Source organism: Chrysemys picta, chromosome 2, assembly GCF_011386835.1.
Source record: "Chrysemys picta bellii isolate R12L10 chromosome 2, ASM1138683v2, whole genome shotgun sequence".
Taxonomy (NCBI): Eukaryota; Metazoa; Chordata; order Testudines; family Emydidae; genus Chrysemys; species Chrysemys picta.
The window spans coordinates 31,906,240-31,925,766 of record NC_088792.1 but is presented as its reverse complement, the minus strand read 5'-3'; the positions used below and the strand labels follow the sequence as shown (position 1 = coordinate 31,925,766).

The 19,527-nt window shown below is 38.9% G+C and overlaps 1 protein-coding gene across 33 annotated transcripts in view; it reads right to left on the bottom strand.

Annotated features, from left to right (window-relative positions):
- Positions 1-281: 281 nt before the first annotated feature.
- The window catches only part of ARHGAP12 (Rho GTPase activating protein 12), a 151,597-nt gene continuing 132,351 nt past the window's right edge, over positions 282-19,527 (bottom strand). For 23 of the 33 annotated variants that reach the window (XM_065582855.1, XM_065582862.1, XM_065582869.1 and 20 more), the window contains 9 exons: positions 19,028-19,132; positions 17,864-17,962; positions 14,421-14,523; positions 13,250-13,369; positions 11,035-11,133; positions 7,727-7,804; positions 3,456-3,590; positions 2,417-2,519; positions 282-1,872 (listed from right to left, as the gene is read on the bottom strand). In XM_065582855.1, the coding sequence (XP_065438927.1) occupies positions 1,698-1,872; positions 2,417-2,519; positions 3,456-3,590; positions 7,727-7,804; positions 11,035-11,133; positions 13,250-13,369; positions 14,421-14,523; positions 17,864-17,962; positions 19,028-19,132 (1,017 nt within the window). In that variant the 3' untranslated portion in view covers positions 282-1,697. The remainder of the gene's footprint in view (positions 1,873-2,416; positions 2,520-3,455; positions 3,591-7,726; positions 7,805-11,034; positions 11,134-13,249; positions 13,370-14,420; positions 14,524-17,863; positions 17,963-19,027; positions 19,133-19,527) is intronic. The other 10 variants (XM_065582860.1, XM_065582867.1, XM_065582873.1 and 7 more) reach the window with 1 other exon arrangement.

The following is a 19,527-nucleotide window of genomic DNA, read 5'->3' as shown; positions in this document are numbered from 1 at the left end:
AACATATTAAACATTAGGACAAAAATACTTGTGTGGAATACTTATAAATATTTGCAAATTTAAACCTATAAATTACCCATCTTCATCATACAATCCAACTACTGTTCAGGGAAAAGGGGGATTCTTAAAAGTTTCAGTTAGACACTCCATTTTTAACCACAGCACAATCTCTTCTGCAGGAAATATCATTTCAGACAGTCAGACACAACTGAATATTTGGGAGTGTTTGCAAATTCAACAGGGGACTATGTCATCCAAATTTGGACTGGCAAACTCCAAACTAGCTAATAGTTTTCTTTATTCAGATTAGACATAACAAATATTAGGTACAGCAGTTAGTCTAAAAAAATACATTTAAAAATCTTCAGTAGACCATGCTCCCTATAACAAAAATCTTCCAAAACCAAATTTATTTTACAAAATTAATCTACATTATTAATGTAAAAAGAAATTCTCAAATTTAGTATTATGTCATTATTTCCAACAAACATCAATTGGAACATTTCCATTATTTGCAAATGTTAGAATCTGTAATACATTTCTCTAATGTATCCTGTACATATTAAATAACCTAAAAGGCTCCTCTTGTAGTGCATTAACAATTTAGCAAGCACACAGTATTTTTCCAGTACCATTTGCATTACAATTATTTGCCTGCAAATGTAATTAACATCTAAAAGTGCACATGTTTAGTTTTTCGAGTAACCTGTTTATCTGAGGAAACCTAGACCTCCACTGGAAGTGTTACACTACCTGTAGCTAATCTACCCATGATTAGAAATGTGCAACTAGAAGGTACTTTGAGACTATACAACAACTGAATTATGTACATAAGCCAAAGGTCATTCAGTCTTTAGCTTGTATTTACATCCAAAAATGTTCACTACCACAGGATCATACCAAGAACTCAGTACAGCATTAGATAATGATGGTATTTAATTAGAATTGTTAACTGCAATTCAGTATAGCACAAAATGTAGCCCAAGAAATACCCTGAAAAATGGATGTGTGTATTAAATAAAACTCGAGTATGTCACAGAACAAATCCTCTGCTGGATATTCTTAAAAGTTCAGTGTTTGAAATAATAGGATCCTGCTCTATCAAGCAACCAGAAGATCCAGCAAGGATGCTATATAATACAGTTAAAAAAAAAAAAAAGCCTCAAATGAGGGATTATTTGAATTACTGTAAACCACACTGGCCACTGTTAGCACTAGTTTAAAGACAGTCACACTACATGCAGAATCCCTGCTGACAGGATCCACACAGATTTCAGTACATAAGCATAGGATTTTATTGTCACTAAAAGTATGAAAAAACATGTTTGAAGCCAGTTGATCGGGTTTTCCTCACCCTACCAAGGGGTGAACCTTTAAAAAAAAATCCATTCCAGATTATCCAGTCTGAGATTAATTTTAGTTTCTCACCAAGAAATCCAGTGTATATGCCCATACTAGAATTGCAATTTGTATTATTAAAACAGACAGAGTACAAACTTTGAAATATTCACAATGTAATAAGTGAATTATAATCGGTCAAACACTCCTCCCATTTCTTCCCTCCCATCCTACTGAAAAGTGCAAAATTGAGCTGTCGCTTGGTCCACAAACACAATACATCATGTACACAGAGAGATTTAACTTCTGATGGAAAGCTGTTGCCAACTCATATCTTCAGTTTTAACTCTAAGAAAACTTCAACATCCAAAGATGGAGTTCAGTTCCAGCAGAATTAATTCTACAATCTGATTCTGATAAACAGTGTGGACTGCTATGTTACCAGTCTCTTTCTCTGGCTTTAACAGAGTTGGTCCAAAAACTATTGCAACACTTTGATAAGTCATTCGGTTCTTTTCTCCATTTTCTACAACTCTGGGGGAAAAAAGAAAATATGTGTTTAAAATATATTCATCCATGTGAGAGAATAATATGTTAACAGAGAAGAGAAACAAACCAAATCAGTAATTTCTCATAATACTTATTCCATATTTACTGTTATTCATGAAACATGCCACTATTGTAATCACTTTCATTGTTTAAAATATATTTGACACTAGCTCTGTCCCTATAATCTACAGCTTTCGCTGCTAAAAGCACAACTAATAAAAACATTGTCCAAAAATTGGATTTGCTTCTCCATAAGCTTGTATAAACACAGACAAGTGTTTTGCTTTGATGAAGCACAACGAACATCAAAGGAAACATGATTAGAACCTTCCCCCAGGACTTCTAATGTTTGATCACTCAGCTTTAAAAAGGGTGACTAGATGTCCCAATTTCATAGGGAGAGTCCCGATGCGTCTTATATAGGTGCCTCCTCACCCCCGTCCCGATTTTTCACACTTGCTATCTGGTCACCCTAGCTTTAAGGAAGCTCTCCAGTACATTAAAACTTTCTCTTCCTTCTACTACTCACCTCCTGAGGTGTCTAAAAAGTATCTGCATGGTATCCTGATTTGGCTTTGGCAACTGTTTAATTAAATCTTTGACAGCATGAACACGCTGTCTTGGTTCTTGTTCTGGAAAAGATAAAAGACAGATGCACCATAAATTCAATATTTTTATTTAAAATTTTGGTAGCATATAATTTACCAAAAACTGAATGAAGCACACAATTTTACAGTGCTGATATTAAGTAATACATTGCCACCTGGTGGCCACATTGAATATTACAGATAATCTGAAGGTAACACCTTAGAGACAAGATGGGTGAGATGATATCTTTTATTGCAAAGGCTCTCAACTTTTCCAGATTACTGTACCTCTTTCAGGAGTCTGATTATTTTGTGTACCCCAAGTTTCACCTCACGTAAAAACTACTTGCTTACAAAATCAGCTATAAAAATACAAAAGTGTCACAGCACACTATTACTGAAAAATTGCTGACTTTCTCATTTTTATAAAATAAATCAACTGGAATATAAATATTGTACTTACATTTCAATGTATAGTATATAGAGTAGAATAAACAAGGCATTATCTGGATGAAATTTTAGTTTGTACTGATTTTGCTAGTGTTTTTTATGTAATCTGTTGTACATCTAGGCAAATACCTAGATGAGTTGATATACCCCTTGGAAAACCTCTGCATACCCCCAGAATTCACAGAACCCCTGGTTGAGAGCCACTGTTTTATTGGACTAACTTATGTTGATGAGACAGACAAGTTTTCGAGCTTACACAGAGCTCTTCTTCATGTCTGGGAAACATACTCAGTTCATAACTAAATACAACGTGGAACAGATTGTTTAGCATATTTCAAGGATCATTCACCCACCTTGTCTCTAATATCCTGGGACTGACACAGCTACACCACAACTGCATATAAGGTAACACCTTTACAAAATTTCATAATTTCTCCTTTTTAAACAGTGAAAAGAAGAACATATTACAATTAAGTGCATCGTGCATACTTAAATATTTATGAAAATTCTGTGCATGCTTTATGGACTTACTAATTGCATTGACAAAGTCATTGAAATGATTATATGTGAAGAGTGGTTCTGGCAGTTCTCTGAAAAACATTTTTAGAGCTCCTGTGATGACATGTATATCTTCCCATTTACTGTCATTCAAGTCCAATTTTTCATCTGAAAGAAAGCATATGAATGATTACTATAATCTAGTAGGTGTTCATCATTAATTACTTATTTCCTATACAAGTTGAACAATGAATGAGATTCTTATTACCCAGTGTGAAGGGACCAGAGGAAACAGTTACTTAGTGTAACTGTATTTCTTCAAGATGTGGGGAGATATCTCTTTAAGAGATCTATTGGGGGGTGAGAAGGTATGAGTTGTGTCGGTCATTGTTGCTAGGCAGATGCACACTTAGCACTCCACATCCAGAAGTTTCTGGAATTGCGTGTCATAGTTTTGGGTATGCTCAATAGGTTCCCTATTGCTAGAGTCTGACTGCATGAGGGCAAGCAGTGAGGGCAGCTGCTTTACAAAAGGCCATGTTGCTCTGTATGGGCTGGGAGAAGCTGAGCCCAAGAACAGAAAAGCACGCTGTTGTCCCTAACTCTGAAGCATTTTGCAGCAGGTTAGTGATATTGTTAACCCTCCAACAGGGAAGTCCTAGCAATGTTAATTACAGAAAGGGAAAATTGGGAGGGAAAAATATTTTTTTATTTTAATCGTATACTTTAAACAATGTTTGATTTTAGCCAAATCATTTTAGTTAAATTGTCTCAACTAGTATGATTCACCAACTTTTCTTTAAATGTTATAATGGAGAAAGTCATTTATTTTGCTATTCTGTTTTGTATTTTTCTTGTAACAGGGTTGGTTTATTTAAAAACCCATGTACTTGTTTGACCAGTTGGTTAATCAGTTAGCTGACTGGCTAACACTGATTTCAGCAGAGAAAGAGTCTGCATGGATTCCAACTGAAGATTCCTACAAGGAAGTGGAGGAAAGATGTTGCTTCTAACTCAGCAGATTGTATAAATGTAGTGATCAAAGACTAACTGAGACTCAGGTAAACGCAACCTAAGCTTTTGGGAACTCTGAGTTTCATCTCACTGTTTTTCTGTGGGGACTGACCTGTTTAGATTTAATTTGTCTTCTTTATGTTTCTGTATAACTGTGAAGATAATGTATGCGACTTATAAGGTAGCCATGTTATGTTGTAAAAATGTAGTTATTATTTATTATGTTTCTTTATCATAAGATTTTTAAAAGTTGGTATTTAAGAATTAAATTAATTCATTTAGTTCCTTTGGACTTGATTGTGGGGAGATTGACTCTTTGCAATCCTTCCTGAAAATCCTCCATGACTGATTTCTGCATCTCCAAGCACTGGAGAAGGGCACCCACAGGTTACAATGCACACCCAGCATTCAAGAGCCAGATAATTTTGCCTAGCAGTACCCGTAGAGGGATGGCGCTCATGCCTTCTTGCTGTAGCCCTTCCCCTGGCTATATGAGGCAGCAGCGTCCCAACTCCCATCAGTTGCTTTGCACTGAGCACCTAGAGTGCAGTGCAGAGACTCCAATGCAGAGGGCATGCAGGGTGGGTTGTGGAATAAATGGCTGCATCACATCTTGAAGAACAACGGTTACAGTAAGTAACTGTTTCTTCTTCTAGCTTACATCTTCTAGTAGATGTAGCCATGTATTCCACTTACATGACTCACAAGCAGTATCCCCCGGAAGGCGGGGCCTTGGAGTCTACCTAAACAAGATTTGTAGGATTGCCTGACCAAAACTTGCATCCTCTGGAAGGTGCAGTAACAGATCGTGTAGAATGACCTTGCACACACTGAAGAGGCATAGCTGAAGCTATTTTATATGCAGTCTTGATACAAGATGTTATCCATTTAGAGATCATTTGTGAAAAGACTACTTCACATGTCATACGATCTACATATGACACAAATAGGTGAGAAGAAGCACAAAACACTTCAGTCCTGTCCAGATAGAAGATTAGACATCATCTGACATTTAATGTATGGAGATGAATGCAGCTTAGGAAAAAAACACAGGTAAATATACCATCTGGTTCAAATGAAACTGAGAAGAAACTTTACGACCACACCCCAAAATGCCAGGGTCTCAAATGGAGGTCCCATTAAAGTTGCTAGGACCAAGTTAAGAGACCACAGAGGAAATGGCTCTCAGACCAGAGGATGGAGATGTAAAAGCCCTTTTAAGCATCTTGCCACCATGGCAATGGAGAAGATGGATCTTCCCTGAATGAGTGGGATGAAAAGCCAATATTGCTGCCGATGCACTTTCAATTAACTAAGTGCAAGACCCGACAACCGAAGGTGCCTCAGGTATTCTCAGAACCCGAGGGCAACCTCTGATTTGACAAGGGCCTTGGTACCGAAGCAGACTGCATGGCCTACTCAAACAGTTGCTGCTTCAGATGAAGATCCCTCACCACTTGAGAGTCTGTTTGGTGAGTGATCTGCAAATCAAACACTGCTCCTTAACATGGGCTTTGCCTAGGTACAGCAAGCACTGCATGTGGGGATCGTTGTTGGGGATCGCTGCCCCACATGACAGAATGTTTAAACCCTTGTGATGCCATCACTAGGGAAATAGTTAAACTACAGCTAACTAAGGGTACGTCTATACTTACCCGCTGGTTCGGCAGCCAGTAATCGATCTTCTGGGATTGCCGTCAACGCCGGTAATCCTGCTCTGAGAGAGGAGTAGGCGGAGTTGATGGGGGAGCCTGCTTGCCGCGTGTGGACCCGCGGTAAGTACCTTTAAGTTCGAACTAAGATACTTTGACTTCAGCTACATTATTCACGTAGCTGAAGTTGAGTATCTTAGTTCGAACTGGGGGATTAGTGTGGACCAGGCCTAACACTAAATCTAATTAAGATATACATTAGAAAAAAAATCACTAAAAATAGAGGGATTATGAGGTGAAAACCACCAGAGAGCTCCAACTCCAGCCACTGGCGTGAGAAGGAACTGAGGGGGGTCGGAGTGGCACCAGCTCATTCAGCCAGGGAAGGAGCTATGGCAACAAGATGCAAGTACTGCCCTTCTACAGATTCTGCTAGGCAAAAATTCTCTGGTTCCAGGGCAGCGTGCGGAGCCCCCTGGCTGCCCCTATGCATAGGAGGCGGGGGGGGGGAAATGTGCCGCTGCTTCCGGGAGCCTCATGGAGTGTGGGGTTCCATGCGGAGCAGATAAAGCACACGACCAATGTGGTTGCAAGCTGAATCCGAATCCTGTTTATTACAAGCTTTCTTTTATAGTTTTTTCTCAACATTACATAACACAATTAGGCTATAATAACACATCTACGGATTGGACAAGAAGGAGAATCATGTGTTTATCACATGTATAGCCCCACACCGATTGGTTCAACCGTTCCTTACATAAGGCCATGATTTGTTTACCTCATCTTATATAATCCTAGACCACCAGGGGGCCTTACATAAGGCCATGATCATCTTATATAATCCTAGACCACCAGGGGGCCTTACATAAGGCCATGATTTGTTTACCTCATCTTATATAATCCCTAGACCACCAGGGGGGCCTTACATAAGGCCATGATTTATTACCTTGCAAGTGTCCCATCGTGACCCTTACCTCCTCATGGAACTTTCCATTAGGTTGGTGTAGGGATGATACATCCCCACAATGGAGCCCCGGCATGCACGGAGCAAGGCAAGCCCCAGACCCCGCTCCCTGGCTAGAGCTCGAGAGCAGGATTAAAATGTCTGAAGGGCCAGATGCGGCCCCAGGGCGGTAGTTTGCCCACCTTTGCTCTAGGCTGAGTGTCCTTTGCTGGACCACCTAAGGGCACAATAGAGATTCTCACCCAAGGTCAGAAGGATAGACAAATGTTAAATGCTAGTACAAGGTTGTTGGGTTTTTTAATACTTTTTCTCTTCCTTTCCATAAGATATAGAAATTCTATTTGAGTTTCATTCCTTTTAAACTGCCATGCCACACGTTGCTTCAGAATTATTACAGGAGTGACTAGAGGGCTTCAATTAGGACCAAGGCGCTGGTGTGCTAGGCACTGTATGAACAGATGTAGACAGTACCCACCTTGAAGAGCATAGAAGCTGCTATTTAGTAGCATTTTCATTTTGAAAAGTGCTAGATATTTCTCATGAAATGTTGTCATATTATTTTAAAACAGATGGACCAACAATCAATGCACAATCTGAAGAACTTTCTAGCAATTTTGACAAATACTCTTACATATATTTTCAAATTGATAATACAGTTGGAGAATGGAACTTACCATGATTAACTGCAAATCTTAGCTTTTGTATCACTGCAAGATTGCCACTGACTCGGTATAACCCGTCAACATCCAATCCTAAAACAAATGTTAAAATGTAGATTTTTTTTAGATACTTAAATGTGTCAGTCTGCTCATTTTAGAGATTCGCATTAGCAAAAAGAAAATCCACCATATGGAGAACTGCAAAATCTCTTGTCACAATGAAAACTATTTACTTATCTGCAGAGATAGTTGCTGACTAATAACTTGCCACTGCAAACCTTATGCTTGAAATAATGTCTAAAATGTGATCATAGACTCATAGAATATCAGGGTTGGAAGGGACCTCAAGAGGTCATCTAGTCCAACCCCCTGCTCAAAGCAGGACCAATTCCCAACTAAATCATCCCAGCCAGGGCTCTGTCAAGCCGGGCCTTAAAAACCCCCAAGGAAGGAGACTCCACCACCTCCCTAGGTAACGCATTCCAGTGCTTCACCACCCTCCTAGTGAAATAGTGTTTCCTAATATCCAACCTAGACCTCCCCCACTGCAACTTGAGACCATTGCTCCTTGTTCTGTCATCTGCCACCACTGAGAACAGCCGAGCTCCATCCTCTTTGGAACCCCCCTTCAGGTAGTTGAAGGCTGCTATCAAATCCCCCCTCATTCTTCTCTTCTGCAGACTAAACAATCCCAGTTCCCTCAGCCTCTCCTCATAAGTCATGTGCTCCAGATCCCTAATCATTTTTGTTGCCCTCCGCTGGACTCTTTCCAATTTTTCCACATCCTTCTTGTAGTGTGGGGCCCAAAACTGGAGACAGTACTCCAGATGAGGCCTCACCAATGTCGAATAAAGGGGAACGATCACGTTCCTCCATCTGCTGGCAATGCCCCTACTTATACAGCCCAAAATGCCGCTAGCCTTCTTGGCAACAAGAGCACACTGTTGACTCATATCCAGCTTCTCGTCCACTGTGACCCCTAGGTCCTTTTCTGCAGAACTGCTACCTAACCATTCGGTCCCTAGTCTGTAGCAGTATATAGGATTCTTCCATCCTAAATGCAGGACTCTGCACTTGTCCTTGTTGAACCTCATCAGGTTTTTTTTGGCCCAATCCTCTAATTTGTCTAGGTCCCTCTGTATGCGATCCCTATTCTCCAGTGTATCTACCACGCCTCCCAGTTTAGTGTCATCTGCAAACTTGTGATGTGTACTCAGAAAATGTGAAGGAGTCTTCAGGAGTGAGGTGCCCAACTCCCACTGATTTCCAATGAGGGCTGGGGGCCCACCCTCCAATTAGCTGCTTTTAAAAACCTCACACCTAGTATTTAGTTAGCACAACCAATGCTTAGTACATGAAGGATTTCACTTTATCTCTTACACATATATGCACACTTTCGCTCTCTCGCTCTCTCATATACCTCCACTCATCCTAAAATACTAGCAGTGGGATTGTAGGGTTTTTGATTTAGGTTTTCCTTTCACATTGAGACTATATTTACCAAAATGTATGGTGACTAAACCAAGCTAAGTCAGTCATTCTGGAAAACACCTCAAAGTTGATAGTGGGTGACCAGGTCCAACCGATACCACCCGTTCCACTGGTTTATGAGTTTTCATGTGTGTTTAATTCCACCTTGTTCCCTTTACTTTCTCATGGCAAGCAGATGTCCCCTCCATCCCTACCACATGTTAACATCTTTACAGTTTTGACGAAAACACTGGATTTGGCAAAAGGAGAAAAAATACTTCTCAGTGGCTGCTGTTGCAGAAGATCAAAAGTGGTCAAGTGCAGAAGACAGGAAGAATTTCTGTCTACAGATGCTCATAACCTTTACATGAATTCAGTGCATTGTTGGCTGATATGAGTGTTGCAAAGACGGGATTCAACAACTCCCTTAATCCCATCCACAGGGAATCCTGATGCAACAGAAGCATCAGGAGATATGGCGCACAATTGTCAGTACCATCTGTCCCACCCATCTGTTCCCCACTACCTTTTACTGCCACAATCTATTGGTCATTCTCTCTCTTTGAAGGGATAATGGGGAGGGGAATGGAGATGGAAGAGGAGGGAAGAAGCTGCTCAAAGCAGGTCACCTTAAGGTAAAAGAGAACTTGCTTCTTTCACTGCTGTCCTATCTCAATGCAGAAAACACACATCTATTGCAGCTTCTGGAGTTGGGTGGGGGACAGTAGAACCAGTTCCTGCTCTTCCTTCTTGCACTGAGTCACCAGACAGCAGCAGTAAGGGGGGCTACAAGTTGCACCATATTCTTTCACTGTAGCTGTTTCCCCCATGGAGGGCACCTATTTTGCCCTGCAACATTTACCCTTAGCTCCCACTCAGGCCCTGAATGTGATGTGCCAGATCTAAGGTGGGAAGGAAGTGGGGTGCACCAAAAAGATGGGTGGGTAGATTCTCCTACACACAACTTTGATCTTTAGCATCAGCCACTACATGGGAATAGTTTCACTACAAGGGAGTAAGTGACCCACTTGCAATACTACTCTCATAAGAGTTCTAGTAACAACCACAACAACAAGCAGGCAAGAGACAAGTGAGGAGACAAGTCAGGGTGGGGATAAATATGCAGCCACTGTTACCTAAAAGTTTTTATACACATAAAATGCAGAAGTCTTGGGTCATCTTATACCTCAGACTTTTCAAAATTTTAACATTCAATCTAGACTCACTTTAAATATTTGAGTAAGAGAGATTTGCCTTCTCTTATTGTCAACAGGAAAAGAGAAGGACATGTTCAACAAATCAGGGCACTTTAATAAATCAGATAAAATGTAGAAATCTGGTAATCTGAGCAGTTTCAAGCAAATTTTCCAAGTTTTATCAGTGTAACTGGCTAAAGGAATCTCAGATGACTTAGTGTTATCTGAAGGCCTTGATTCTCCACATATTTACACAGGTAAGGCGTCCCTAAAATGAACTTGTAGGAGAAACAGTCTTTAATGCAAGTGGTGTTTTGTTAACATAGGTAAGGATTTAAGAAGCAATTTTATTAGTTACCTACTGACAAGATCCCTTTCAACAATCCCGTCCCCAAATATGATGAGCTGTTCCCAGTTCCCTCTTGCTACTCTTTGCTAGCCACGATCTCACTGGATACTAGTTCAGGTTCCCTTCCCTCCCTAATTCCCAGCTGTTCACATCCTATTGCTATAACTCCAGCTATAAGCCTTAGACTTCACAATACTCAGTTATCAGTCATTTGGAAACCAATAGGATAAGAATTAAGCTTCCAAAATTAGATACTGACTCTCAGAGATTTGGAGATAAAAACCAATAGATGAACATTTTCACCCTACCATGTTCTTCAACGTGTTCAATGCACAGCTTCACGAACTTTGGCACTGAGCTGTTTTCTCTCTGACATAAGCTGGTGAGACTGGAACCGAACACTTGATCTGGAATCAAGTAAAAAAACAAACAAAAACAAAACAAAACAAAACAAAAACCTCATTTATAGTTGAATGCGCTTCAAAGGATAAAACTAGTTCATGCACAACAGTGATATACCAAGAATATATGGCAATACCACATTGGGTAACAAGAAGCAACGGGCAAGGTTTTCAAAAGAGCTCAATACCCAACAAGCATAATGGGAAATCCCTAGTGGGTTATAGGTATTAATCATCATACTGTGCCTCTTAATGTTTTCTTCCATTGTATCTTCAAAGTATTTTCCTTAATTGTACTTTTTTCATGTAGTAAAAGCTCATTTAAAAAGTTACTATAATTAATGCATGCTGTTCTCCAGTGTTTTCCTAAAGATTGTTTTTTCAACATTTTCCTTATTCTAATCACCTGCTTTTGAAGTTTACTACACTTTCTTTTGTAAAAGCTTTTGCATTTTTGTGTCTGTTAACTAACAGCTTCTGTATAACTCATTACACAAGGATAATGCAGGATTGCAGATTTATATTTTAAAATATACTAATAGCACCAACTTTTGAAGTTTATATGCTTGCTCCTTAAATAAAAACACCTTTATTAGAGCCAAACACCAGCATTGCATTTGTGCACACAGTTCAACTTGGCTCAGTGTTCATACTAACTAATTTCTCAGAAATTTACACACAGTGCATAAAGTCAGTTCCAAGCTATAAAATGTAATGCAAAGCTGCAGTCCGGGAAGAATTCCCTCCATCCCAAACACTTAAAAATCCCACAATTTACTTTTGTAATTACGATCTAGAAGTATGACATTTCATAAATATTTGGGCTCCTATTACTTAAGAAAATTGGTAGAAATACATGAAATTTGACAGATTAAATGTCAGAGAAGAATTTGGCCTGGTATATTTCTACTGATGTGAGCTATAACTATATTTATTGTACCTAGTGGACTTTTAATTATGAAGCAGTGCCATGTATATTGGACAGTAAGAAACTAAGTCTAGAATAATATCAAATCAATAACTTACATGAACTCATGGTTTAAATATTTAAACCTTCATTCACAATTTTAAATTTAGAAATTCTATATAAGTATATGTCATATTGGAACCATTACATGCTAATTAGCAACTCATAAGGTATGTCTATACTACAAGCTAGCGGTGAGATTCCCAGCTTGCATATACATATGCATGCTAGCTCTCTTCTGAGCTAGTGCACTAAAAATCTCAGGGTAGCATGGGCAGCGGTGGCACAAGTTAGCTGCCCCAAGTACAAACTTTCTTCAATCCCGTGGGTACATACTTGGAGCAGTTAGCCCATACCGCCACATACTGCTGCCTGTGCTATCACAGTTACACTATTATTTTTAGCACCCTAGCACAGATGAGAGCTAGTGCGAGTACATGGATACGAGCTGGGAATCACACCCCCAGCTCGTAGTGTACATGTAGCCTTAAGTCTGATACAAAGACGTATCATATAAGAACTACTTTTTGGAAAAGATCAAATAAGTAAATTTAAGAAATATTAAAGAAAAACAAATTGACCAAGAGTAAAGAAATTTTAAGTTAGGACTTCTTTAAACTCATCCTGTTTGGCTTAGGTATTTCACTTGTTTCTGAATAGCACATGGCTGTCTGGTACCTTGCATACTGCAAGATCCCTTTCTGAAAAAGATGAGAATCTACATGTGTTCAACTCTGCATTGCAAGATGATTTTGTTTGCTTGTGTCAAGTGTTGGCTTCCCAAGCTTGCCAGCTGAAAGTGCAGAACAAAAGGATTCTGCTTATCATAAGCATTGCCCAAGGCCCAGTGGGTTCTTGGGATCTCATCCACCCAATCGCTTCACCTCTGTCCATTATAATAATAAGATTACTTCCTCTCTGTAGCTGAATTTGGTGACCACTAGGGCTGTTGAAAGAATGACACACACCTACCCCGGGACTAAAACTATCACATCTGCCATCTGTTACAAAAATAACTGGTTCCTTTTCAGTCAAATGTAGTTAACGTTATAAGGCTAGTTTCCTCTACAACAACACTAATTCCTGCTCTATTACAGACATGATTGTAAAATTCAGCTTATCAAAAGGTTTCCTGAAGAAATAAGGATAATTTACCCTTAATGTAGCCTTTTTCTCGAACAGCTTGTAACGTAGGGCGTCGTGTAAGAAATTTCTTCAGCTTTGTTTTTGTCTTCTTCTGTTCTGAAGAATCTATACTGCTAGATATTTTCATCGCTAAAAAAGAAAAAGTAAATTTAATATAGAAATGTAAAAACAAACTTGACAAGCATTAAGTAGCTCAATAGTTTGCCCAGAGAACAATACAAGAAAAACTTATTTGAAGCTGGCAAATGCTTCAAGGAAAAAACCAGTATATTCTAACACACTGAAATATACAGTGCAAACTATTCTCTCGCTCTGTATTTTTATTTATGCAAGCACCTGGTATGTGCTAGGCACCTTCCGAACCCTCAAGAATGGCCCCTTCTCAGAGGGGCTTACAAGACAGAGGATTAGTTGCAACACTGCCATATACACATACACAATTTACTACAACTGTACTATTTCTAAGTCAGGCTTTTTACCTTAGATTTGTAAACTTCATATCCAGCATCAAACCTCCTTGATATGAAATTACTTACACAGTTAAAATAATTATCTTCTCATATTACATATGAAGCCAGAAACAAGAAGTGAAAAGTTTGCCTGATCACTTTGTTTATTCTGTGCATTTGACAGTGCCTTTTAAGTTTCAGGTTAATTTGTCAAAAATATGAAACTTAATGAAGGGATCGTCACTTATTGATATATCTGCTAACTTTAAAAAACTCTCCAATTGTTCAGTACAGAAACTTCAAATTCATTTTATTCACTAGTCCTGGATTCTAGAACAGCAAACTATTTTTCTTCCACCCAACCTTATCAAAAATCAAGTTAACTACATAAAATTTGAATCTCAAATTATGAAGTATTTCTCTTACATCTTGCAAAGCTTATAAAAAACAACTGATGAAGCTTAAGCTTTATGAAACCAAACAGCTAAATTTCAAATTTTTGAAAAGTAGTTATAATAATTAGTATATGGATTGTACACTGTAGTAGGGTACAGGGCAGTTAGGATTGTTTGGAAAACTTTAACTTTGTATGATCTTTCATTTGTTTATCTTTTTAAGCTGTTTTAAACTGCAATGCACTAAATGTACTTTTTGCTTAAATTATATTATTTCCAATCTTAACCAGGTAGATATTAATAATGAAGGTTTTACTGGGAATTAGTTTAACTTACAACGAAGTTTCTTGGAGTCCTTATGGTCCTTCTCTTTGTCTTGTTTTTCCACCCCTGGGGAATCCGGTACATCATCTTCGAATGCTTCATCAGACTCCACTGCCTATTGATTAAAAAAAAGACACTGATTAGTTCTCTTATAGCTTGACAGTTTTCAGAACAGACAAGAGTATATTTTATTAACAACCATAATCCACAGAATGTCTTTAATACAAATATGCTTTTTAAAAATATTAAACTGGTAACTTCTTGGAATCAGATACCATAGTCTTGTAAGCAATATTCTTTCCTGTATCAACAAGACTAATATTAACCCTTAACAGTTACAGGATTTGTTCACAAGGCCCAACAGAGAAAACGTCACTGGACAGTCATTAGGTTAACTGAATTCAGTTAAGGTCAAAACACAGTAGTATACCTGCCCTGCTGAGATTCTGTAACATCAACCAGCCAACCATATATAAAATATTCTTTCATGGGAAGGTAGGCTGTGTGCTATTCTATGTTTTCCACCACAAAATCGCTTAGTGTGGGGGCTGGGTGTACACGAAAAGCACATGAAGCAGTTTCCCTATCTTTGTCAGCCATGGCTATAAATAAGAAGCAATCTTCTATGGCAGAAACTGGAAATGCCAGTTGGCAAAGCAAAGCAAAGTGACAGAACACCACCCCAAAGATAATTTGATAGCGTGATCTTGTCAGCCTCTGAAAGCCTAACCTTGTTTGCTAATGTCAGCGTTCTCTCAGCATGTTAAAGTGAATAGCTCAGTCAGATGTAATCAATGTGGATTATTTTCTACAATCAGGCATAAATTCCAACTAATCCAAGGGCTATTGCCAAAGCCCCAGTGAAACTGTACCTGCAATGTGATACCTGGACAGAGCACACAATTCCAGAAATATTAGCAGTTTGGTAAGGATGCTCTCATTGGCTTTAGTGTAACATCTCCATATTCTGTTCCTTGTACTCTACTCCATGATTACAGGAATGATGTACTTCTACTTCATAACTATCATACTAACAAGACTGTTTTAGACTTGACTTCCACACTATTTCAAGGCCTCTATGTGCATCACCTTATTTTTGAGGAAAGAGTGAGACATTTTTATTTAAAACAAAACAAAAAAACACAACCAATACAAATATTTATAAATCCAGCAATTAAATCAATTATCCATTCAAAAAGGCTAGAAGTTAACCCTAATCCTTCCTCATTCCCTGCTGCCTTCTCAAAAGCCTAGGAGAACAGATAAAGTCCAGGATGCCCTGAAGATCAATACACTCAAGTTCTCATTAGAACAGTGGAAGGCTACCAGAGATAAGGATCTCTCACTGAGAACACTTGGCCAGTATCCTCTTCCATTCAGATCCTTGGCTGATCTCAAACCATTTATGACTAAACCAATTAAAGCCAAAACCTTCACCGAGAAATTAATTGGAATTCAACTGACATCATGGAACAAGTGTAACATGCTCATTCCTAGACACCTCACTAACCAAATGGGTAACCACATTCTGTACTAGCTGAAGTTTTTGAATGGTGTTTGGGTATAGTCCCTTGTACAGTATATTGCAGAAATTGAATCCTGAAGTGACAAAGATTAGGATATATGTAACGAGGTTGGAACCCTTTAGCTAGCCACAGGGGGAAAAGTGCTCTTGGCCACTGCTGCTATCTGGATATCCAGAACCAGCTGTGAATCCAGTGTTGTTTCCAGGTTTCACAACTGTTACCAATAATGGGAACACATTTAGAGCTCTGAGCGGATACAAAATTTATACCTGACAATGCAGATATCCACGGATATAAAGCAGATATCTGTGGAGCTGTAGGGCTTTACCAGGAAATGGAGCGGCAAAAGCAGCAGCATGTCAGGCTGCCGCTCGCAGGAGCCGGCACCCAGCCCAGGCAGCTCCTCTGGTGTGGCTGTACTGCCCCTAGCCTCTCTCACTGGGGTGGACACCAGGCTTACTGGCAGCTGTCCCTGGTCACACTAGTGTGGGCAAGTGGCTCGCATGCTCCTGGACAGGAGACGCACACCACTGTATGGAAGAGACTCCTGTCTGGGAACATGCATGAGTGCTCTAAACATATTCCCATAATCAAGGGAGCTGAAATAAACTCAGCTAATTTTATCAGTTGCCTCCCCAAGCCAAACAAGCTCTACCTCATTCTTGTCTGGACTAAATCTCAACCAAGCTAGCCCTAAACTAAATTGAAAACTGTTAACAATGGGTAATCCACTCACTTGTGGCCCATGGGTCAGATAGGAGAAAGACAAAGTTGAGACCATCTGCATACTGGAGACAGTGCAGCCCTAACTCTTAATTAACATTCATACCATATACATGTTAACCAGGAGAAAGCCCTCAGGGTAGATGAGCAGTTGCTCAAAATTATCCTGTGGGTGTATGAAGAAAGGAGTTAAGCCACTCAATAGATTTTTCTACTTGTGCCTGGGGATCACACATGTGCCAACACCATCTCGTGGTCAAGAACACTGTTTTAGACGGTCATCTGCCTTCAATCAGCAATAAATAGTTTGTATTCATTGCCAGAAAGATAACAATCAAGACTACTGCAGTCTTTGTGCAATACCCAGCTCTAAAATTAAACTGACTGAGGTAACAGATCTTAAGAATCTAGATAGTGATGGAGCTGCCTCACCGCCACCTTCTCAATAACCTTTCCCAAATATAAAGCTTCCCTACAAAATGGTAACTACAGTTTGTCAGTATCAAGAGATTGTTCTTTGAGAAAAGGTCTAATTCACTTCTTTTAAAAAATAAAAAGCACTTGGCATAATGCTTTCTCTAGGGAGGCACTGACAATCAACTGTAGTAATATCACACTAGTCTTCACCAGCCAGGAAGGGTATTACTCTAATTTACATGCAATTAAACATATGTAACTTAAGCGAATGACTGACATACTCAAGCAAAAAAGTCTACACTTAATATCCAAGTACTTATATGGACCTCATCACTGCAGCATTCAAGTACATCAGACATACACAGATTTTATTCTCATAATGCCTTTTCACCACAAAAGTATTATCCCCATTTAACAGATGGGGAACAGACACAGGCAGATCGAGTGACTTGCTCAAGAAAGCAACTTGCACAGGAAGCTTGTAGTTGAGCTGGAAACTGAATCCAGGTCTTCTGAGTCCCAGTTGAGCATCCTATCCATTAGACAATCCCTTTTCCCCTTATCAATGCTTAGTGCTATTACATTAGCCAGTCAACAGGGATCACTCAACTAGCTACTAAATGCCCTTTCCTCTTCCCACCTCCAATATACTCACTTTCCAAGAAGTCAAGAAATGAAAGCATGAGTGATACACTTAATGCTTGAAGGGCTGGAATCATGGAGTAGGTCACAAAATAGTTTCCAACTAGACAGCACTGAAAAAAATATCTTCAAGATTTAAGTACATACCTGATTACTGATAGTATAACTAAGAACTTTAAACCACTCATTAATAAGAACGTCATTATCAGATTGAATTAAGAGTTCAGTTCCTTGCCGGGTTTTCAGCTTTAAAGAAAAGAAATATTCTATTAGAATTAAAACAAAATACAAATATTCAGAATAATTCAGTGTTTTAATACCATGTTAAGTTAAAATCAACAGTTGTACATGACCACAAATGTGCAGTACCTGCAACTCATAGGACAATGCAAGCCGGTGTGTGTCAGACAAGATATCAAACCCTAAAGTGAATCTTAACTATCCTTTATTGTGTATACATGCATACATGCTGTACAACTATTGTTTGATTAATATAGAAATTTTAAATGCTGTAACTATTAATTATATTTATCTGTGACCTTTGTCTTCTCATTTTCAGACAGGAGAACAATTGCAGCATGCCATAGTTAGCTATGCTGATAATATAAATACAGCAGACCCTCGCTAGAACGTGCGTCTTTATAGCGCAAATTTAGTTATAGCGCGGGACTGCGCATGGATCCCAAACTGAATTACCTTCATTGGAATCCATGGTAACGCGGTCCCCGCGTTAATGCGGGACCATGCATGGATCCAAAACCCCGCGTTCTAGCGGGGGTCCGGTATACAAGGTATACAGCCAAGGGGTATTATCAGATGATCCAGTTCTCACAACAGAATTAAGAAATAAGACAAGGGTATAACATGTTGATCAGTGCTTAAAGTTATTCAAAATACACACAAAATTGAATTCTATTTAGCAGCAAATGACAACAGTTTATTTCTAAGAGATGTGTTAAAATGACAATATAGTATTCTGGTTTCAGCTAACGTTAAGTTCCTGGCTACTGCTTTCAGGTGCCATATAATGATTCAAAAATTGATGCCACTAAAAAGAACAAGTTAACCTAAATTTAAAAGCAATTATACATTATAGGCTATATTAAAAAGGTAAACAGCTTGCACTTACAGTAATTTGTACATATTTTAGAAAAACCTTTATCTTGATATTGTCCTGGGGCATGTATGCCTTTAATCCAACTGACTGATTTTTTTGTTTGTTTGTTTGAAGTTTAGAGAAGCTTTTTTTCCCCCTGGAGTACAGTAAACCACCAAAACAAAGCCATACTTCTGAAAAGTAAATAAATTCACCTCAATAACGTTCTTTTTGCTGGATTTGTCCTTTGATGCCCAGTCAATAACTGCCCCTCTGAGATCCACTGTGAATTCTGGCTTAGATTGATTGACCCCAAACTTCTGAAAGAAAGAATAAATAATGATTTTCTGTGATTAGCTACCCCTAAAAAGTGTACACAGACTTGTGCCCCGCATATATAATAGAGCTTAGTATTTTACAGTCTACACACAGTTAACTCAAGTACAGTGTTCTGCCCAACTACCCAACAGAAGCGGTACCATGAAAAACTAAATGTTTCCAAAGAATGGTCTGTTTTTGAGGCTAGGTAAATGTACAGATACCAATAAATGCTTTAAATGAAAGAACCAACTCCAACACAGAATTTTTTAATGTAACAATTGTACAACTATAATTTGATTATAGTATGGTTTGGGGCATAGATTGTCCAAAGTTGTAAACAGGTTGGCATTTGGTGAAGTCATTCTAGCATTTAACCAACACCTGGACACTTGGA